Raw genomic sequence first — 20,200 nt, forward strand, 5'->3', positions numbered from 1 at the left:
TCGCTTTTGATGTTCTACTAATTTATCTGTCTGTTTTCTGCCTCTTTGTCTGTCTTGCTTCTCTGTTTCAGCGTCTTATTCTTCACTGAGGAGAGTTTTATTATTATTATTATTATTATTATTGTTGTTGTTGTTGTTGTTGTTGTTGTTGTTGTTGTTGTTGTTGTTAATAGGCGTTTGTGGTTCTTTTGGTGGGCACCTCGAGGGGGAAGGACGCCGCGCCAGACTGTCATGGGTAACTGTAGATCACGAAGGGCTGCCTCCTCCTCCTCCTCCTCTCTCGCTTCATCTACCATCAATATCGCCCGGAAACTGTCTTAACTCACCCCCTCTGCACCGCCTGTGGTATCAACTCGGAGCGACACACACACACACACACACACACACACACACACACACACACACACACACACACACACACACACACACACACACGTCTTTTTCGTTTGTTTTTAATTGTTACTACCATTTGAATTAACCACATATTGGTCTTATTGTACTACTAGTAGTAGTAGTAGTAGTAGTAGTAGTAGTAGTAGTAGTGTTATAATACATGATACTACTGGACCTCATACGCAGTGTTAAGAAAATACAGTAAAAAATAAAGGAAAAAGAGAGAAAAATCAATGAATGCGTCTTTGTTTTGGCTAAGAGAGAGAGAGAGAGAGAGAGAGAGATGTTTTTGCGGCATAATCAAAATATACAAGTAAATTTGGGTCCACAGTCGATTCTTGAACACCACCGCAATGCAAATAAGTGGCTTGCGAACAAATGCGAGTGAATGGTTCCTTGATGAGACAGCTACCACGTTGTCAGCACACAGATGAGATGGAACGCAGAGAATCACAAGTGAACAACAACATGCGTCTATTTATTTACTTCTCTCCATAACAAAGATGCGATGAGATACATAAGATAATGACGGAGACACATGAGGAGAGGAAGAAGAGATGATTGACTGACTAACTGACTGATTGACTCATTAAATTACTGCTTTTTGTTACTGAAGAGAGAGACACAGGAGGAAGAGGTCCGAGTGTAGGTTGGGCTTCCTCACTTCGGCCAACGGTTTCCTAGTGGGTGGGCTTTGAGATAGGAGGTACCTTAAAAAGTATCGCCTTTAGCTCATAAATTCCCGTGAAAAGGCCACATGGTATAAAAAAAAAAGATAATGATGGAGACACAGGAGGAGAGGAAGAAGAGGAGATAAGAGACAGACTAACTGATTGGCTGGCTGACGTACTACTATTTCACAATCATTTACTAAAGAGAGAGACAGGAGGAAGAAGAGATGAAAAACTAAGTGAATGATTGACAGGTTAACTTATTTTTTCACAATCATTTACTAAAGAGGGAGACAAACGAGGAGTAGGAAAAGACGAGAGACTAACCAACTAACTGATTAACTGATTGAATTAGTCCTATTTCGCAATCATTTACACAGAGAATACTTAAGGAAAAGGAAGAAAGATATTGATTGATTGACTGATTAAATACTACCTCACTAGTTAACATACAAGGAAACTAGATAAGGGAAAAAACTGACTGGCTCACTATTTTTTTCAACTTTATTCTTGTACTTAAGGAAAAGGAAGAAAAATATTGATTCATTGACAGACTGACTGACTGATTAACTGACTGATTACTTAGAAAAGCTTTCCCTTCACACCACGACAATTTTCCAAGGCCACAGAGACAACTAGCAAGATTTTCAAGGCAGTTTCTCTTTTAATAAACTGGAAATCTTGCCAATCTATCACCAGACCCATAAAAATACTCTTAAAAACACGAGTATCTTCAACTGGAACCTTTGGAAAGCAGTGATGGTGAGACAGCAAAGCGTTTCAGAATACGACCTTAAAATATGCTTCACAATTATTTACATAGAAGGAAACTAAATAAGGAAAGAAAAAGGACTTGATTCACTGCACTTTTCAACTTTATTCTTATTCCTCTTCTATTGACGAAAAGGATGAATAGAACCTGAGGGAAAAAGAAGAAACACAGCTTGTATAACTCTCGTAACCTATCTTGAGGAGCGAAGGTCAAAGGTCAGGCTGTCAGTGTGTAAGAGTGACCACGAGGACAAGGAAAGGTCACGCCGCCGTCAGTAGTACTCAGCGGAGGAGACAAGGGGGGGTAAGGACAGCAGGTTAGGTTAGGTGAGGTGAGGTTAAGACAGGGTTAAGTTAGGTTAGGTTAAGTTAGGTTTAAATTTGCTTAGGGTAAGTTAAATTAGGTTAGCATACTGTTCAGTTAGGTTAGTTAAGTTCAGACTAGGTTAAACAGACCTCCTCCTCCTCCTCCTCCTCCTCCTCCTCCTCCTCCTCCTCCTCTTCCATTCGGGACCGAGAAACTTGTCCTTCCACTTAACCCAAATTCTTCCAGGAGATGAAGACGAAGAACTGAACGGCCCAGTTTTTGAAGAATGAAGGAATGGAGAACTATTAATGAGTCTTACTTATCGTTATTTATTGTTTTATTTATTCGTTGGTGCTTTTTATCTCGTTTTTCTCTTTTTTTGGTGTACTTTTTTCATCTGTTTATCTCTCCATCCGCTCTCTCTCTCTCTCTCTCTCTCTCTCTCTCTCTCTCTCTCTCTCTCTCTCTCTCTCTCTCTCTCTCTCTCTCTCTCTCTCTCTCTCTCTCTCTCTCTCTCTCTCATGTAATATTTTTGTGTGTATGTAGTAATTGGATATTTTATTACATTTTTTGTTCATTTCTACTGTTTGTGTGTATGTGTGTGTGTGTGTGTGTGTGTGTGTGTGTGTGTGTGTGTGTCTGACGAGACAGCCAGACGTTACCCTACGGAACGAGCTCAGAGCTCATTATTTCCGATCTTGGGATAGGCCTGAGACCAAGCACACACCACACAAACAAGGTCACAACTTCTCGATTTACATCCCGTACCTACTCACTGCTAGGTGAACAGGGCTACACGTGAAAGGAGACACACCCAAATATCTCCACCCGGCCGAATCGAACCCGGTCCTGTGTGTGTGTGTAACCACTGAGCTGTTGTTCTCTCTATCCTGCTTTATTTTTCCTCCTTTTTTTTTCTCTCTCGAGGTAGTGTAGCGGTAAAGGCTATAGTGGTGGTGGTGGTGGTGGTGGGCTGCCTTTGTCTTACGTAACGCAACTCACAACCTGGAAAATATTCTCATCAAAATAAAGCACGATATAACGGGACAGTGGGGAGCAATTTATAGTTATGACTTTTTTTTTTTTTGTCATTCAACCTTCAGAGAGAGGGAGAGGGAGAGGGAGAGAGAGAGTGGATAGGAAGAGGGATGGAGGAGAATGAAGAAGCAAATAGATTTAACATGTTGATCGAAAGAGAAGGATGAATTGTTTCCGGAATGAATGAGAAGACGTTTACACACACACACACACACACACACACACACACACACACACACACACACACACACACACACACACACACACACACACACAAGAAAAACATAGAATAGAATCTTAAAAAAAGAAAGAAAGAAGCAACACAAACTGAAAAAAGAGAGAGAGAGAGAGAGAGAGAGAGAGAGAGTTATTTCTTCGCTACCATGTTTATATTTACCATAACACACACACACACACACACACACACACACACACACACACACACACACACACACACACACAGGGAGCTGGAGGGGATGCGGCGAGTGATACTGAGGGGCAGAAGCAGGTGTTGAGCCCGGATGTTGGAGATGTGAGGGGGTGGGGGGTGTTTTGGGGGTCCTTTCCTCCCTCCTGTCCTGTCCTCTCCTCTCCTCTCCTCTCCTCTCCTTTATCCATAACCTCCTTATCCCTCTCCCTTGTCCCATTATTCTGCTCCCTTCCATGTCTCTTCTTTGTCATTTTCCTCCTCCTCCTCCTCCTCCTCCTCCTCCTCCTCCTCCTCCTCCTCCTCCTCCTCCTCCTCCTCCTCCTCCTCCTCCTCCTCCTCCTCTTCGTTTTTCTTGGTATAGTTGTATCGGTAGTGCCTAAAATGTGTGTGTGTGTGTGTGTGTGTGTGTGTGTGTGTGTGTGTGTGTGTGTGTGTGTGTGTGTGTGTGTGTGCGTGCGTGCGTGCGTGCGTACGTGTGTGCCTTTAAATAGATTTAGGTCGTCGATCATCATTGAGTGTTCTGTATTCACTCACCCTCTGTGTGTGTGTGTGTGTGTGTGTGTGTGTGTGTGTGTGTGTGTGTGTGTGTATAGAAAATGATAACATTATTGATAATAATAATAATAATAATAATAAGAGCAATAATAATAATAATAATAATAATAATAATAATAATAATAATAATCAGCTATTAAGCCTAAAGATAATTACCTGTTGAGTGCTTGAAGGAGAAGAGATGATGGAATGAGTGAGGCGGAGATGCTGGTAGAGGAGGAGGAGGAGGAGGAGGAGGAGGAGGAGGAGGAGGAGGTAATGAAGGGAGACTCAAGCAAGCGGTCGCATCCGCTCCACTTTTACTCTAATTCTCTATTTTTGGTTGTCCCTCTGTCGTCGCCATCACGTGACGCCGCCATTACTCCGAGACCTGTACTCATAAATGTCATGCTGCCTCGCCACGAGTGTTTTAGCCGGGTGATTAGCCGGATGTTCTAGTGTTGAAGTGTACTGTACAAATGTTGTTGACCTGTCTCTAGAACCATGAAATACTTAAGAACACGTGTCACTTCAACCAAGGCTCGTCGAAAGTAGTGGACGTGCGGGCAGAAGAGTTTCAGAATATGGTCCCGAGCTGCTGTGGTGCTGTGATGTTGTGGTGCTGTGCTGCTGTGCTGCTGTGTCCACCTCAAGGCTCGACCCACACCTTCTGCCCGCATCTCCTCCTCTTTGTTGTTGTTTTTGCTGCGTGTGAGATGTCGGTTTTTCTTCTTATCAAATATTGATGTTTTTTGGCGAGTGTTTTATATATATATATATATATATATATATATATATATATATATATATATATATATATATATATATATATATATATATATATATATATATATAATTAGTTAATAGGAAGCAGCAGAATGTAAAACTGTCATTGGTATTATCGAATATTATTTGAAGTTGATTTTAGGAGAAAGTGCGTCGTATTGTTTAATTTTCGGAAATGGTTGTGGATATTTTTAAACAGCATTGTTCGTTTTATCATACGTTTATTTTGCACCACGGCTGCCACCCCTTGACGCGTGACTGGGGCGGCGCCCCACGCCTTGGCGCCGCACGTCGTTGTGGTGCTCATGATTGCGACAAATTCCCCGGAGGTGACTCACGGCGAGCGCCCGAGGGACCTTCAGTAGAAAAAATAAATAAATAAGTTGAAAAAAATCAAGAATGTGTGTCAGTGCTTGGGGCAGAGAGCGGCGGGCGGGATGGAGCGGGGGCGTCACAGGATGTTATGAGTGCCTCTGCTGACAGTGGCGGGCGAGATGAGGTGAGGGAGTAGGAGGGGTATGGGGATAGGGGAGTGAGCGACGTCTGATATCACACGCTCCTCCTGCCAGGCGTGAACAGACCGAGGCCTGAGGAGGTGCACCACTCGCCTGTGTTTTATTTGTAAGAGAAGTCCAGGAAATAATTCAAATGTTTAAGAGACTTGCGGATGAAAACAGACTCGCTGCGTCATAACTGAAGGTGGAGCGGAATAAACACACGTACACTCTTGGAAAACTTGGCAGTATGTGTGTGTGTGTGTGTGTGTGTGTGTGTGTGTGTGTGTGTGTGTGTGTGTGTGTGTGTGTGTGTGTGTAAAAGTCTTCTCATTCATTCCGGAAACAATTCATCCTTCTGTCTGTGTGTGTGTGTGTGTGTGTGTGTGTGTGTGTGTGTGTGTGTGTGTGTGTGTGTGTGTGTGTGTGTGTGTGTGTGTGTGTGTGTGTTTAGGGTCCTTATGAGGAAAACGGAGGTTGCTGTAAGTTTCCTTGGAAGAGATGACGCCGAGTTGAATACAAAATAAGTAGCGTAGTGGAAAACATTATCATTCTTAGAAACACTGACTTGGGAACGAATAGGAAACAAACAGGTGGCTGGCGGAGGGAGGGAGAGAGCAATGCGGTGCCTGCGTCAGGAGCAAGGCACCCCAGAGGTCATGGCACTAACATGACTAAGAGGGATACACAACACAACCCTGTGGTCCTCGTGTGGCCAGCATTGAGATGACGAGGGTGACGTCGATGTGAGGCGAAGATGAGCAAGGGGAGAGGCAAGGTGGTGGTGGTGGTAGTGGTGCTTGGCTCTGCTCGCCTCGCCTCGCATTCCACGTCAGCGTCGAGACTTTTGTGGCGGGACAGAAGAAATTATTAGGCCTCAGGATAGAGATTTGTTTCAGAGCGAGGATTGAGGCTGATGGAAGCGAGGCAGGCCTGGCAGACATGTTTCTGTTCTCCACTGGGTCACAGACACAGAAATGCTGGCAGTTACGAGAAAATATTAAGCCCGAGGAGAGAAAAGTGGGTGTGAATGTGGACGAGGCCTGGTGGAGCCTGTGCAGGAGTGAGGGCGCCGCTGCCGGGTCACTGATACAGGAGAGGAGTGAAGCAAATCTAATGCAACCTTGCTAACATACCATACCATATCATGCCATACCTTACCATATCATACCATACCATACCATACCATACCATACCATACCATATACCATACCATACCATACCATACCATACCATACCATACCATACCTTACCTTACCTTACCTTACCTTTATTACCTCACCTTACCTTACCTTAACTAGCCCACGCCAAGTTTCAGCACACAAACATGAGCAAGAATGGCGAGAACCAGGCCTAACCTAACCCAACATTACATACCTGCGGGCCACGAACACAGACACACTGCCAGTAGACCCATTCACCTGAAACACTCACTTCTCCAGCGGGCAATGGCCAATAAAGCACCGTGGACAGGTTTTCACGCCAGAATGATCCATAAGCACTTGGCCGCGAAGGGGAGGAAGTGGCACGCCCTAACCGCCTCGCTCTCCAGTTGTTTGTTTGGACCACAACCGCTCTGGGGCAGGTGGGCACATCCCCTTGAGCGGCAGTGCGCCCCCACCCGCGCAGCACCGAGGACCTCATCCACATGAATACGAGGACACACACAAATCCCAAAACCTTCTTGGGACGGAAACAGAGCGCCTTAAGGCCACTGGGAGACCTAAAAGTGGAGGAGGAGGAGGAGGAGGAGGAGGTGTGGGGAGGTCTTGCTTATCTAAGACACGTGCGGCGCCCCAAACCCTTCAGTGTTTATGGTTGGCCGCAGTTTCCATCTTTGTTTTTTCTGGCCACGTGTTGACAATACTTTATTCAGTTCCGGCTCAGAGTTCGTGGCTTATTTGACCAAGAGGAATGTTGTGGTTTGGCCGGGTTTGTTTATTCGGCTTATTTATTGTTATTCTTGTAAGTTATCCTCGTGGCGATGCTCTTAAACGCCGGCAAGTCCATCTCTCTCTCTCTCTCTCTCTCTCTCTCTCTCTCTCTCTCTCATATGCCGGGAATTAGTTTAACGCATATCTCTCTCCCTTTCCACCGCCGCTACAGCACTATAACGTAACTTCCTCTCTTGACACTCCGCATAATTTCTCACATAAATTTTGGCTGATAAGGACACCACGACGCTCATTAACGGAAAATTACACATGCTCCCATCGCTCACCTTGACAATGCTCTTTTTTATTCCTTTTTATAGAGATCTAATTACCCCCCTCCAAAAAAAAACTAAGAAAACATCGTCGTATTTATCGGTACTCGACAAACTCCTGATACTAACTGATTCCGCAGCTGTTCCCCGCATCCTCCACTCATGCCTTGCTTTTATCGCTCCCCTCCCTTTCTCCCCCTTCATCCCTCTCTTGTCTCTCGCTTTGTCTTCACAGTTTCCCCTTTCCACTTTCCCTATCGCCTGCTCTTAACACCTCAAACATCCCTTTCCTGTCTCCTCCTTTTAAGCATACATATTACGCCGCAGTCTCGCTATTTATCTATATTATGAGCTCCGGTGGCTGCTTGTTCTTATTCCTTGCTATATATCACCTTCCTATCATGTCTCAAGGTTTATTTTCCTTCCTCTGGTCTATCTCTGTTATCCATTTTTTTTTATCTCCCTTCCTTTTTTGTACTGTTTTTCATGTCTCCCAGCCTCTATCTCCATTTTATTTTTGTCTTTCACTTCCTTTTTTTCATCTACTAGTCTTTATTTATCCTTTGTTGGCCTTCTGCTACCTTCTGTCATCTTTCACTCCTTTATTTCTCCTCAATCGCAGCCCTACAAACACCCCTATCATCTAATCTGTTCGTCTCCCCATGCCCTCCCATATAGCTCTTCCTGTTACTCCCAGCGGCCCTCACCTTCTTATAGTCTCCTTTAACTCGCCAGCCTCTCACACACTTATTATGATCCACTCTCATCTTTCCTTTAGTCTCCCAAACCTCTTAGCCTTTATCTGTCAGCCTGTGTGATACCCTCTTGTTATTGTTCTCCTCATGACCGTCTGAATCTTTCTTCTTGAACCTTAGAATCTCATAGTCATTCTAATCTTTTTTCAGTTTCCTTGTGTTCCTATCCTATATAGCTTCTCGTAACCTCTCATCTCGCTTCCCTGTTCCCTCTAGTTATCCCTCGCCTGTCGACATTACCAGTCTTAGAATCTCCTAGTCCTAACCTCCTTATCTTTTCAGCCTCCCAGTGTTCCCAGCCTACCTAACATCTCTCAGCCTCTCCATCTCGCTTCCTGGGTGCCTTTCCTTGTTTTCCCTCGCCTCTTGCCCTTCCCAGACCTTCCCCAGTGTTCTGTACGCATTCCCACCTTCGCCTCCTCAGTCTCCTAATGTTCCCAGCCTACCTAGCATCTCCCAGCCTCAATCTCGCTTCCTGGGTCTCTTTCCTTGTTTACCCTAGCCTCTTGACCTTCCCCAACCTTCATCAATATTCTAGGCATTCTAATCTCCCTTCGTTGTGCTCTCTAACTATCCATCACATTCTACTCCAATTTTGCCTCGTTTTTACTTGCGTATTTATCAGCGAAAGTTCCTTCAGCCGTCACAGCATCCTCACGTAGCCTTTCTAACCTCCTTCCCGCGTCTTCTTCCTCCCTTACCTTGCTATAACCTCGCCCTAACCTCCTTCCCCGCCGTGAGTGACGCTACTTCAGGCCATGAGACTCACGGTAACCCGGACACTGGTGGCGGATCTCAGTGTGTGTGTGTCTGCCTCACCCAGCTTAGCAAGGATGTGATGTAGTGTTTGTACTGCTCCTTATCATCCCTGGCTGTTCATCTTATTGCTCTCTCTCTCTCTCTCTCTCTCTCTCTGTCAATAAAGTGGTCGTTTTCTCATGATATCGTAATGGTTTTGAATTGTCGTGATTTTTTTTTCAGTGCTTATATTATTTGATCTCTTTTTTCTCTTCTTTTCATCATTGTTCAGTATTTTATTTGACTCGTTTTTCTTCTCTTGGTGTGTTTGAGGTGGGGAGCGTAACATCAACTTTAGCTCCGATAGAGACTGCTTCGCTTTGTTCCCTCATTGGTTCTCTTATTCTCTCTCTCTCTCTCTCTCTCTCTCTCTCTCTCTCTCTCTCTCTCTCTCTCTCTCTCTCTCTCTCTCTCTCTCTCTGTTTATTTTCCTCGCCCTCCTTTTCCTCCTACGTTGTTTTATTTCACGTCTTCATCCCTTTCTCTTTCCATATCCAATCGCATCTTCTGATCACACTTTTTTTCTTCTCTCGTCTCTCATTTATCCTTCTTTCTCAACATTCACCCCATTTGCTTTTCATCCCTGTCTACCTTCTTTCTTCCCTGTTATCTATGTTATCGTTGTTTCATTCTATCTACCTCATTCTTCTCTCCCATTCCCTCCCATTATTCATTTCTCCATGTCTTTTTTTCCTTTACCCTCAGCACTCCTTCCCTACTCTAACTTCCTGATTCGTCCCCTTCTCTCTCTATTTTTCCCTCCACTACTCACTAGCTATTCTCCTTCCTCTATTCGCCATTCCTTACTCCATATCTTCCTCTTCTCTTTACGCTGTTCAACTCGCCTCTCTTTCCGCCACTCCCTCCCTGCCCCGCGCTCCGTCACTCCCTCTCCTTCAACTTATCGATAATTACCGCTGCTGCTCCTTCCTCCTCACGCCTTCCATCACCACTACACTAACCACAAAGAACCAGAGTGGCAGCCAGCGAGGGGGTAGAGGGGCGGGGGGGGAATAGATTGTTTACCGTGAAGCTTTAAACAGAGGCTCAGTTGTGTGAGGGGGCGGAGACTGGGGCGTGGGCTGGGGTGGTGTGGGTGGTGTGGATGTTAGGGGTATGGGATCACCTTTGCGCCACGGAGGGTCATTTTATAGCTCAAGGTCGTTAGTATCAGTCTTATGCACACATCCACGTATTCAACTCGGTCAATTTATGTTTTTTTTATCCCTCTCCTCCCGTACCTTGCTTCTCTCATCTCTCCTCCCGTACTGTGCCTTATTGTATCTCTCCTCGGGTTTTTTTTTATATATATATATTTTTTTTTTTTTACTTCTTTCCCCGTTGGTGGTTAAGAATCTCGGTCTTACTCTTAATCTCTTCAGTGCCATTATTCGTTTCTCAAATTAATTCTGCTTACTATTTGGTGATTTTATTTAGCTTCAGAAACTTATGTGGGAGATTGAAATAGTGAAGACTCTGGCCATCAATCTTCTGAACTCCATAGACAGTTTATAATGTAAACAAAATCGTCTAATGATACACAAAACTCATGGTAGAAAGGCGTCCCAGTACTGAAAAGGTTAAAATCATGAATACACCCTTGGAGATCTTGATACCCTCCACTAGAGGCTGTACAAAGTCGAAGAAAGGCGCTGGAGTGTGATAACGCGGCCCTGTTCTGTCCTCTCCTCACGTCGCTCACCAAGATTACGAAACGGATGCGAGACAATAGCGTAGGAGTGTTCATGTCGCGTGCAGGGAAGATAACCTGTCACACTACTCTCACTACGTACCACATATCCTCACGTTTCCTTGTACCTTACGCATTGGTCGTAATAAGGAACTAAATGGTCTCTTGTTTTGTAAGGAAGGTTACAAAAATAAAACGTTTGGTATTTAAGGAACGAAGATGGAGTTGCCTTGGAGAAGATTATATATACGTTTTACTGTACTAATACAAAAGAAAAGCAACACTCAGGGAAACGTATTAAATTCTGTTGTAGTAGGAAAGGAAGTGACGTGTTAGTTTTACGCTTTGCTCTCTCATCACGACTACTTTCCAAGGCCACAGAGATGAATAGCAGGGTTTTTAAGAGTGTTTCTTCACTTAATAATGGAGAAATCTTGTCACTTTGCCTCTAGAACCTTAAAAAAAAAACTCGTGTAAATTTAAATAAAGCTTTTTTAAATAGTGGAGGTGAAGCGCAAAAGTGTTTGAGAATACGAGCCTTAGTACGAGTGAAGACAACACACTCGCTTCATGCACTACGAGGAAGACACATTTTTAGTGTTCGGTAAAAAAAAAAAAAAAAAAAACGTTCTCTTTGTATTAGGTAAGAAAATGGAAACACTCTCACAAGAAAATGGAAATCACGCGCACACATCCTTTAACATGAATAAGAAAAAACATGATTTAGTTGTAAAATTAAAGCAACGTTCCCTCTTCATTGAATATGAGAGGAAACCCAAATGCAACGAACGCCTTTGTAGTAATAGGAAGGAAAACTAGCAAACCATAGAAAGCGTAGAGATACCGACGAGCTTCTTTTTGACTTGAAGCGAGACGGATGATGGAATGTAGCTGTGACGTGTTTCCTAACTCCCACCACGCTAGGTCATTAAGGGTCACCGTGGGAGCGTGACAGCCATTCACTCACGGTTGTGGCTCCGGGTTGTGAAATGGTTGAGTTTCATAAGGTGTAAGTTCAGAGGTCACTGGGCTGATCATTCTGGTTTTTATGGATGTTTGCCTCGTTCATTGTACAGTTTCCTAGTTGAATTGTCACAAGAATAATGAAGACATCCATAAGAGCTTTAGTGACCTCTGCCTGTTGAATTATCTGGTCTGCACGTAGCGGCTAATGTGTATAACTTAACGCCTTCAGTACTGAGACGCATTTTTTACCATGAGTTTTGGGTATGATTGGACGATTTTATTTAGATTAGCAAAGATCTATGGAGGTCAGAAGATTAATGGCCAGTCTTCACTATTTTAATCCCAACATAAGTATCTGAAGCTGTATAAAATCACAAAGTAGTAAGCAGAATAAATATGAAAACGCGGCACGGTATTGAAGGGTTAAGTGTAATCCCTATCCATCAATTGTTCTAATCTTCTGACAGATGTAAAATAAGATGAAAAAATATATATACATAGTTTCGCAAGCTTTTGTCGTGGGGAACCTGAGTGAGGCGGTTGTGATAGGCATTGTCATTCACACTTCTTAAAGGAAAAAAGTTAATCTCTTTCGGGAATGTCAAGTGACGCTCATACTTCATCACTAAGAATGTGAAGTGACGAGGACTGAGGTTTTGAAGTGTGAAGTAAAACTGATCCATATTTAGTGTGGCATTTGTGAACGTTAAGAGAGTGAACTGCCCTTTGAGAGAGAGAGAGAGAGAGAGAGAGAGAGAGAGACTGTACTGAAATCCTCATTGTAAAAGTTTATATCATTAATGGCTTATTCTTTTGCTGCAGTTCATCATGGCACTAAGAGAATGTTGTCAAGTGGAGTGGCATTACAAATTACATAAAAACTTCATTATATAAAACGTGAGAAGGCCAGACAGCTGTGTGTGTGTGTGTGTGTGTGTGTGTGTGTGTGTGTGTGTGTGTGTGTGGTATTAAGATACTGAATAGATAGAATTCTTGATAAGTATTGCCCTTATTTATTTTGTTGAGTCATAATTAAAAAAGGACCAAGCTACTGACAGCCATACCCTTGACTGTGTGTGTGTGTGTGTGTGTGTGTGTGTGTGTGTGTGTAACATCAGTTATTTTGTTTGTACATTGGTTTGTGAAGGGTGTTGATGTATTGTGCACATCTTAGTGTGTGGCTGCCTCTGTGTGTGTGTGTGTGTGTGTGTAGCAGTATTGTAAACGTGTGGCATTGTGTATTGCAGGTCGGCAGTGCTGGTGACATGGGGAACAAGCCAGGTACTCAGAGCCAGTCGGAGGAGGAAACAGAGGTGGTCCCAGCAGCTCGTGTACCCCCCCTCACGTCACATCCAGGTACTCACAGTGGCAGTAATAGTGATGCTGTTGAAATAAAGATCACACTGCCATCCACACTGTGACACTCATTCTTACACTGATAAATACAATAGCTACCCTTTCAGTACTCCTTCCCTCATATTTGAATGCTAATACTGATATTCTCAAACACTTGTGCTCTTTCTAATATCTCAAAGCTATTCTGAGGTTCTGATTCTCTCTCTCTCTCTCTCTCTCTCTCTCTCTCTCTCTCTCTCTCTCTCTCTCTCTCTCTCTCTCTCTCTCTCTCTCTCTCTCTCTCTCTCTCTCTCTCTCTCTCTCTCTCTCTCTCTCTCTCTCTCTCTCTCTCTCTCTCTCTAACACTGATACACTGGCAGTATTTCAGCCTCTCCCACACACAAGTACTGATGTGTCCCATGCCTCTCCCAGGACACCCATAATCCATCACACACACACTCCTGTTACTTCTCATTAGTGCTGAGAGGCTGCAGGTCTTCATTAGCCCTGGTTCATTAGTGTTGTGTTTAGTCATTTGGTTTAAAGATGATATTCTGATGTATTTTTAGTATGTCAAGGATTGTAGATTTTCAGTCAGGCTCTGTCTAATTATCAGTGGAAAATGTTATTCTCATGAAGGCAATCTCTTTAGTTGAATGTGTTGCATTACATCAAATGAACTGTTGTAACGATACTCATATATAAATTGAAAAAAAGTACAATAATGTAATGTATTTCAGAATAGTTCTTAAACCCTTTGATGTCTAACCCTGTAGGTGAAAATAAGAACATTGAATGAAATGATGGTGATTGAGTCCAATAATAATGCCTAAAAAGAAGTGACTTAGTAGTACTAACAAATAATTAATTACATAGCTTCTTTATGTCAGTGTAATTATAATGCACTGTATTGTAAGAATGAGTCTTGTCACTGTGGAGAGACCAGCACAGTTCACACTCTGTGGCCCTTACAGACAGTGCATCCGGCCCAAGTCGCTCCCTCTCAGTGGAGAATGGGGAGGAAGGAGAGCTGGAGATGGAGCTGCCACCCCCCATGAAGGTATTGGAGCAGCCCACGGCTGTAGCAGCGGCTCAGGGTGGTCAGGGCACTGCCGCTGCCGCCTCTGGGCCACCCATGCCTCCCCTTGACAACATTCTCACTGACGTCCCCACAAGAGTGAGTTTCTCTTGGGTTGTTATTAACTTTGGTCATTTCTCTGATTTGTTGTTACCATCACTTCTTTGCAAGGTCCTGGAATCTCCTGTTTGACCCCTAACCTTTTTTTTTTGATGAATTGTCTGTTTTATATTTATTCTTCCTTTGATTTACAGGTTGATACTAATGACTCTTACAGCTGACATTAGTGAAGGAATTATTAGAAAGGAAATAGCTAGGGTATCTATAAACAGTTGAGGTAGGTAGGTAGGATAGCATGATTGGAAACAAAAAACTAAGTTGTCAAATCAAGCATTGTAGACATGAAGAAAGCATCCAGTTTTATCTAAATTAACATGAGTGAAAAATCTTTTGTAAATTTGATAAAACAATGTATTTCCTGGTGCCTTCATGCCATTTTTATATACATAGTCTATTTCATCTAGCTTGAGGTGATGTGTTTTCTGCATGACATGATACATCCATAGCTTTGCCTCAGTTTTTGGGGTGTGAAAGTTTTGGAAATCTTTGTGCATAATAGCTTGATTACTGAAGAGAATATTCTTCAGATATTTGTGTAGCCAGCATACTAGAGTTAGTAGACGTCCTCTAGATTTTAAGATTGGGCGACCAGTCTTAGTATTAGAGAGTTTTGTGTTCTTGAGGGTGTTTGTGCCTCTGTATCATAGTATTGGATTTACGTTAAGCTGCTTCTTGTTACTCATAGCATATAGGATAGTGTTTCAAATTCCCTCTGGTGTGTTGTTTACAATAGTCTTTATAATTGTAAGGCTCATCATCACATTCTTCCTCTTTCCTCTTCTTAGCAGGTATGGTGTTTGGTAAGCAAAGGTGAATGGTGCTGCCTGGAAATATGGGGGGAAAAAGTACTATATCTGAATTCATTTACTAAATTCTTATTGAATGAATGATATAGTAATGGGGTTGTATGCCAGTTAGCATGTTAAAAAGTGGTGATGGGTGCAGCATTTTGTGGCCTAACTTCACTTTCTGGTCTTGAACTAACATTTCAATCTTGTGGTGATGGGAGGAGTGAGGTGGCCAAGCCTCAAGGGTGATAGTGGGGCCAGTGAGGTGCTAGATGTGTGAGGCTAGTGATGTGTGAAGTGTGAGTGAGGGATGGTGATTAACACTGCTGTCATCCAGTGAAGCACTCTTGCACTGGTGAATTATGATTTATTAATGAATTTTGTTCCTCAAAGGTTATCTTATAGTGAAAATCCCAGAATTCGGATCAACAATTGCTAACATATTTTCCAAGTAAAGTCTTCTCACTATTTTTACAAATTACTTATAATGTTTTTCTTCATAACTTTGAACTGAATATCTGTAAATAAAGTCTGAGCAAACATTTTATTCTTAGCTTCAAAAATTCTCAAATTGAATGTTCATATATAATAAAATATTATTTTGAGGTTTTGAAGTTTGGGAAACAAGTGGTATAAAAGACATGGGTGTTGAGGATTTGGCCGTGGCTATGCGGTGAGTTGGTTCATGCAGGAGACGTGTGGTGTGGGTTGGTTGTAGCCAGCTGGAAACTTGTGCTATGGGTTAGGTGTTATGTTTGAGTGAGTCTGGATGACAGTCCTGTCCCTCCAACAGTCAACCAGTGTCGCCTTGAAGACAGCTGAAGGAACCACCACAGACCTTGCAACAGAAATAGAAAACATTGTCAAGGAAAAGATGGTGAGCGTTTGTGGTTCGCAGCGAGCATGGTTCTTTTTGTCACTACCTTGCATGTGTAAAGTGTCTCGTCTCGTTTCTTCCCTACTTACCAGTGCATGAACCATCTGGTGGCACATCGTTGGACTCTTTTGTACATAACACTGTTTTGTAGCCGGGAACAACCTTTGGGTTTCTGACCGTCACCTAATTGTTACATCAGGTGTTTACTTTCGACTTTGGTTTCATCTTATTTAGAGTGCATGCTGTTGGTCAGGAATTTGTTTTTTGTTCTTTTCAGTTTTCCTGCTCACTATGTGTTTATTTGTAGTTGGTGGTTTTTGTGTTGTTGATCTGTTGTTTATCAGTATTCTTTATTATTTTTGTGGTATTATTGTGTAGAATACTTCCAAACATTCCTGAATTCAATTATTATTTATTTCATCTATATATCTGTAGAAGAAAGTTTTATGTAGGCTTTTGTGTTATAGAATACACTTCATATGTTAAAATTGTTGGACATTCTGTTATGGGACTCACTTTGTGCAGTACTTGTACCTCTATATTTATTCTTGGACCACAATGGATGTTTAGTTATTTCAAAGTTGACGCTCTATAGCACTGAAGTATCATGACATGTAACATTGTAGTCTTTTTTATTGTTACACTGCATGATTAATTTTAGCTCAGTTTTCTCTGTTTGCCAAGAATAAGTCATAGTGATATGCATAGCACCTTCATGACCTTAAGGAGTACTCCTTTCATATGTGTTGCCCTAGATGCCTTCCAATTCAAGTTTATATTATTTCCCTATGAAGGCACCTGGCCATCATAACCTGATGGTTTGTTTCCATTGGCCTGTGTTATGAGCATCACCATGAATTAGTTATCTAAACTCATTTTTTTCATAATTGTTGTGTTTCCAGGATGATGCAGTTACCCCTCAGGAAGCTGCTGCTCTGTGTCAGGATTCAATGTACTGTCTGAACACCACATATTTACAGTGGTTTTTACTTTATCTGCCCTTTATTTTCCAGTTTTCAGGAACAATCAGCCTTACTATTCAGTCTTGTGTGTTTCAGTGTATCATTCAGTATTGTGTTTGATTTTTTTTTTTTTTTTTTTTTTTTTTTTATACTGCTGTCTGTCATGTCGGTATTGGTACTGATCTTAATACAAACTCCTCAGCAGGCCTTACTTCCTGTCTTGCACTCTACATGTAGATTCCTCTTTTGTATCTGAATGTTTTGTGTACACATTATCTAGTGTGTAACCATGTGTTACATGTGTTTATTTTTTTTATTTCGTCGCTTTTCTTTATTATTTTCTTAGTTATATATGTTAGTAATTTGAGTGCTAACTGTCGCAAGGCAGAAAGTAATACTGTGATCATCTATGCATAATACATACATGAATTTTAACATACCTTTGTTGTTACATATTTATGGAAATATGATGATTATTTTAATTTCAGCAGTGTCATAAATAGTTCCCCAGTCACATACACATCTGACCATCCCACAGTCTGCGATTTCACTGCATACCTAGCCATACCAGACCACACCACAGTGACAGTGGTGTGATAAGCTGACATGAGAACTACCTATCATGTCAGTGGAGGTCTTATCTTTGCACATACTTGTAGCAAAACATGAGAACTACCTATCATGTCAGTGGAGGTCTTATCTTTGCACATACTTGTAGCAAAACATGTAGTCTGATGCAATCCCTGAAACGTAGTATTTCTGTAGATAAGATTTTCAAAAAGAAATGTTCTTGACCAGGCATTCTTATATCTTAGATTCACCTGATAACAAAGATATGCATGGGAATATTTACATAATCTATTTCACACTCACAGACTTCCTTTTTCTGGACCGGAAGTGAAATACAATTATTAAGTATGAATAACTCATGCTTGTATATCCAGATTAGATATAAGACTAAGAGCAATACATACCTCTAGATGAGGTTGAAAGACAGTATGTGGCAACTAGTCTTATCTGTGTGTGTATTGGAGGTTGAGTGATAGCTGATCTCCTGGCCCAGTCTGGTTCTGTCAAATGTTCTGTGACAGTCTGAGTGTGGAAATTTTTCACAATATAAATAATAACAGATTCATGACACACTTTATCCTGATGGTGATACAAAAGACAGTTGGCTTAGCATGGGAGAAGAGCGGCGGTCAAGTTTGTCCTCCTACGATGACTTAGAGAATAAAAGTTTGTCTCGGATTTCGAACCATGTTGAAAAGAAATTCTCGAGGACTGTGAGTTGGTGCAGAGAACACTTGGGAAGTAAAAAAACAAAGCAGAAGATTCAAAGATATAATGAAGTGGTGGAGGAAAGAAAACAAAACAGTGAAGTAGTTAAGGGAAAGAAAACAAAAGGACAGGCTGAAGTGGTGGATGGAAAAGAGACTGTCCAGGCCAAACATGTAAGGATTGCCTTTGAATTTTAAACATAGATTGATAGAGGAGACAAAGATAATCCTTCACCTTCAACAATTCTATTTGTCAGTGGTAGATTTGGATGTGTTCTGGAGACAAAAGTGTTTCATTTTATATGGGAATTTGACACCTGCAGAATATAGGTAGTGACATCATCTACTATACAGAAAATCCTCTTTATTATTGATTTCATAATATTCTATACAAGACTTAAACATTTCTTGCCATTTTTATCATCATCATCATCATCATCATCATCATCATCACTGCCATATGCAATACAGTGAGGATGTTGAAATGAAGGGGCAGACATCACAACTAGAGGCAGAGAAGAATATCAAGTCTCAAGCAGCAGTGTTTTAAGGAACTTGTATCTACTTATTACAATTTCAGTTTTCTCTAGTTTTCAGAGGTAACCAATTATCCTCAAACACAGTATAATGTGGAGGCAGCTAGCTAACTGTACCATCTTCACTGTAGGAACAACACTCAGAAACCAGTGAGCTCCTGAAGGAGTGGCGGAGTTCAGGTGACGGGTGTTCCGGGGACGAGGCCTCATCCCCCGTGCCCTTGACCTCACAGCTGTCAGATGATGCAGATCTGGGGGCATCAGCCCTACCTCATTCACTCCTTGTACAAGATACTAGTCCAGGTGGGAGATGTGTCAGGATGTGGTGTTTATATCATGGTTGATTACATATTTATTCCTTGCAGTCAATAAGATCCTTGTGTATTGGTTTTGTTCATCCCCAGTGCTCACCTCTCAGCATTAACCAGGTGTGTCTGCCTTCAGGGGATTGTGATATGACCAAGGAGCAAAGAGAACTTCACAAGCGGCAGTTTGTTGTGGCAGAGCTGGTGGAGACAGAGCGCCTATATGTTAGGGACTTGGCAGACGTGGTGGAAGGCTACATAGCAGAGATGAGAAACCCAGACTCTGAGATGAAAATGCCAGAAAATCTCAAGGATGGAAAAGACAAGATGGTGTTTGGAAACTTGGAGGCTATTTATGAATGGCACAGAGAGTGAGTCTGAGTCCTTATCATTATTCTGATAATAGATTGCATATAACCTGCAAGATAATGTGTTGAATCATGATGGGTGATGTGCTTATGAGATTATGTTATGTGAGCTTGATACTTTGTCACTCAACTTTTATTGTTGCTGTGTTGAGTAAGAAAGCAAAACTTTATCTCTATTCAATGTCTATAAATTCCTCAGTTTCTTCATGAAAAACATCGAACGATGCTTAGAGCATCCAGAAGAAATTGGGCCAGCGTTTCAGCGCAGTGAAAAGAGGCTACAGATTTATGTCAAATACTGCCAAAACAAACCCAACTCAGAGCACATTGTCTCAGAGTTCTCTTACTATTTTGAGGTAGGTATTTATACTGCTATGTGTTGTTTGCTATTTTCCAGATGCCATATAGTATCATAGGTGTTTGCTTTGGAAATTAGTTATATAAATATAAACAGAAAAGATGCACATGACATTCTAATGTTCTGCAGGAGATCAGGCAGAAGCTGGGCCACAAGCTGCAGCTGCCAGACTTGCTGATCAAGCCTGTGCAGCGATTGATGAAGTATCAGCTGCTGCTGCGGGACATCCACAAGCATACTGAGAGGGCAGGGCTGACGCAGGAGGCTGAGAGCATCAAGAGAGCCCTCAACATCATGATTGTTGTACCCAAGGCAGCCGACGACATGATGAACGTTGGGAGATTACAAGGGTTTGAT

General features: G+C 42.1%; 1 protein-coding gene across 11 annotated transcripts in view; it reads left to right on the plus strand.

The window, feature by feature from the left end:
- The window catches only part of LOC123511006 (kalirin-like), a 310,494-nt gene that overhangs the window by 265,338 nt on the left and 24,956 nt on the right, over window positions 1-20,200 (plus strand). For 8 of the 11 annotated variants that reach the window (XM_045266621.1, XM_045266619.1, XM_045266623.1 and 5 more), the window contains 7 exons: window positions 13,087-13,195; window positions 14,149-14,351; window positions 15,954-16,037; window positions 18,944-19,115; window positions 19,257-19,488; window positions 19,685-19,841; window positions 19,973-20,200. In XM_045266621.1, coding sequence (XP_045122556.1) covers window positions 13,087-13,195; window positions 14,149-14,351; window positions 15,954-16,037; window positions 18,944-19,115; window positions 19,257-19,488; window positions 19,685-19,841; window positions 19,973-20,200 — 1,185 coding nt within the window. The remainder of the gene's footprint in view (window positions 1-13,086; window positions 13,196-14,148; window positions 14,352-15,953; window positions 16,038-18,943; window positions 19,116-19,256; window positions 19,489-19,684; window positions 19,842-19,972) is intronic. The other 3 variants (XM_045266626.1, XM_045266628.1, XM_045266629.1) reach the window with 1 other exon arrangement.

This window comes from Portunus trituberculatus, chromosome 30, assembly GCF_017591435.1.
Source record: "Portunus trituberculatus isolate SZX2019 chromosome 30, ASM1759143v1, whole genome shotgun sequence".
NCBI lineage: Eukaryota > Metazoa > Arthropoda > Malacostraca > Decapoda > Portunidae > Portunus > Portunus trituberculatus.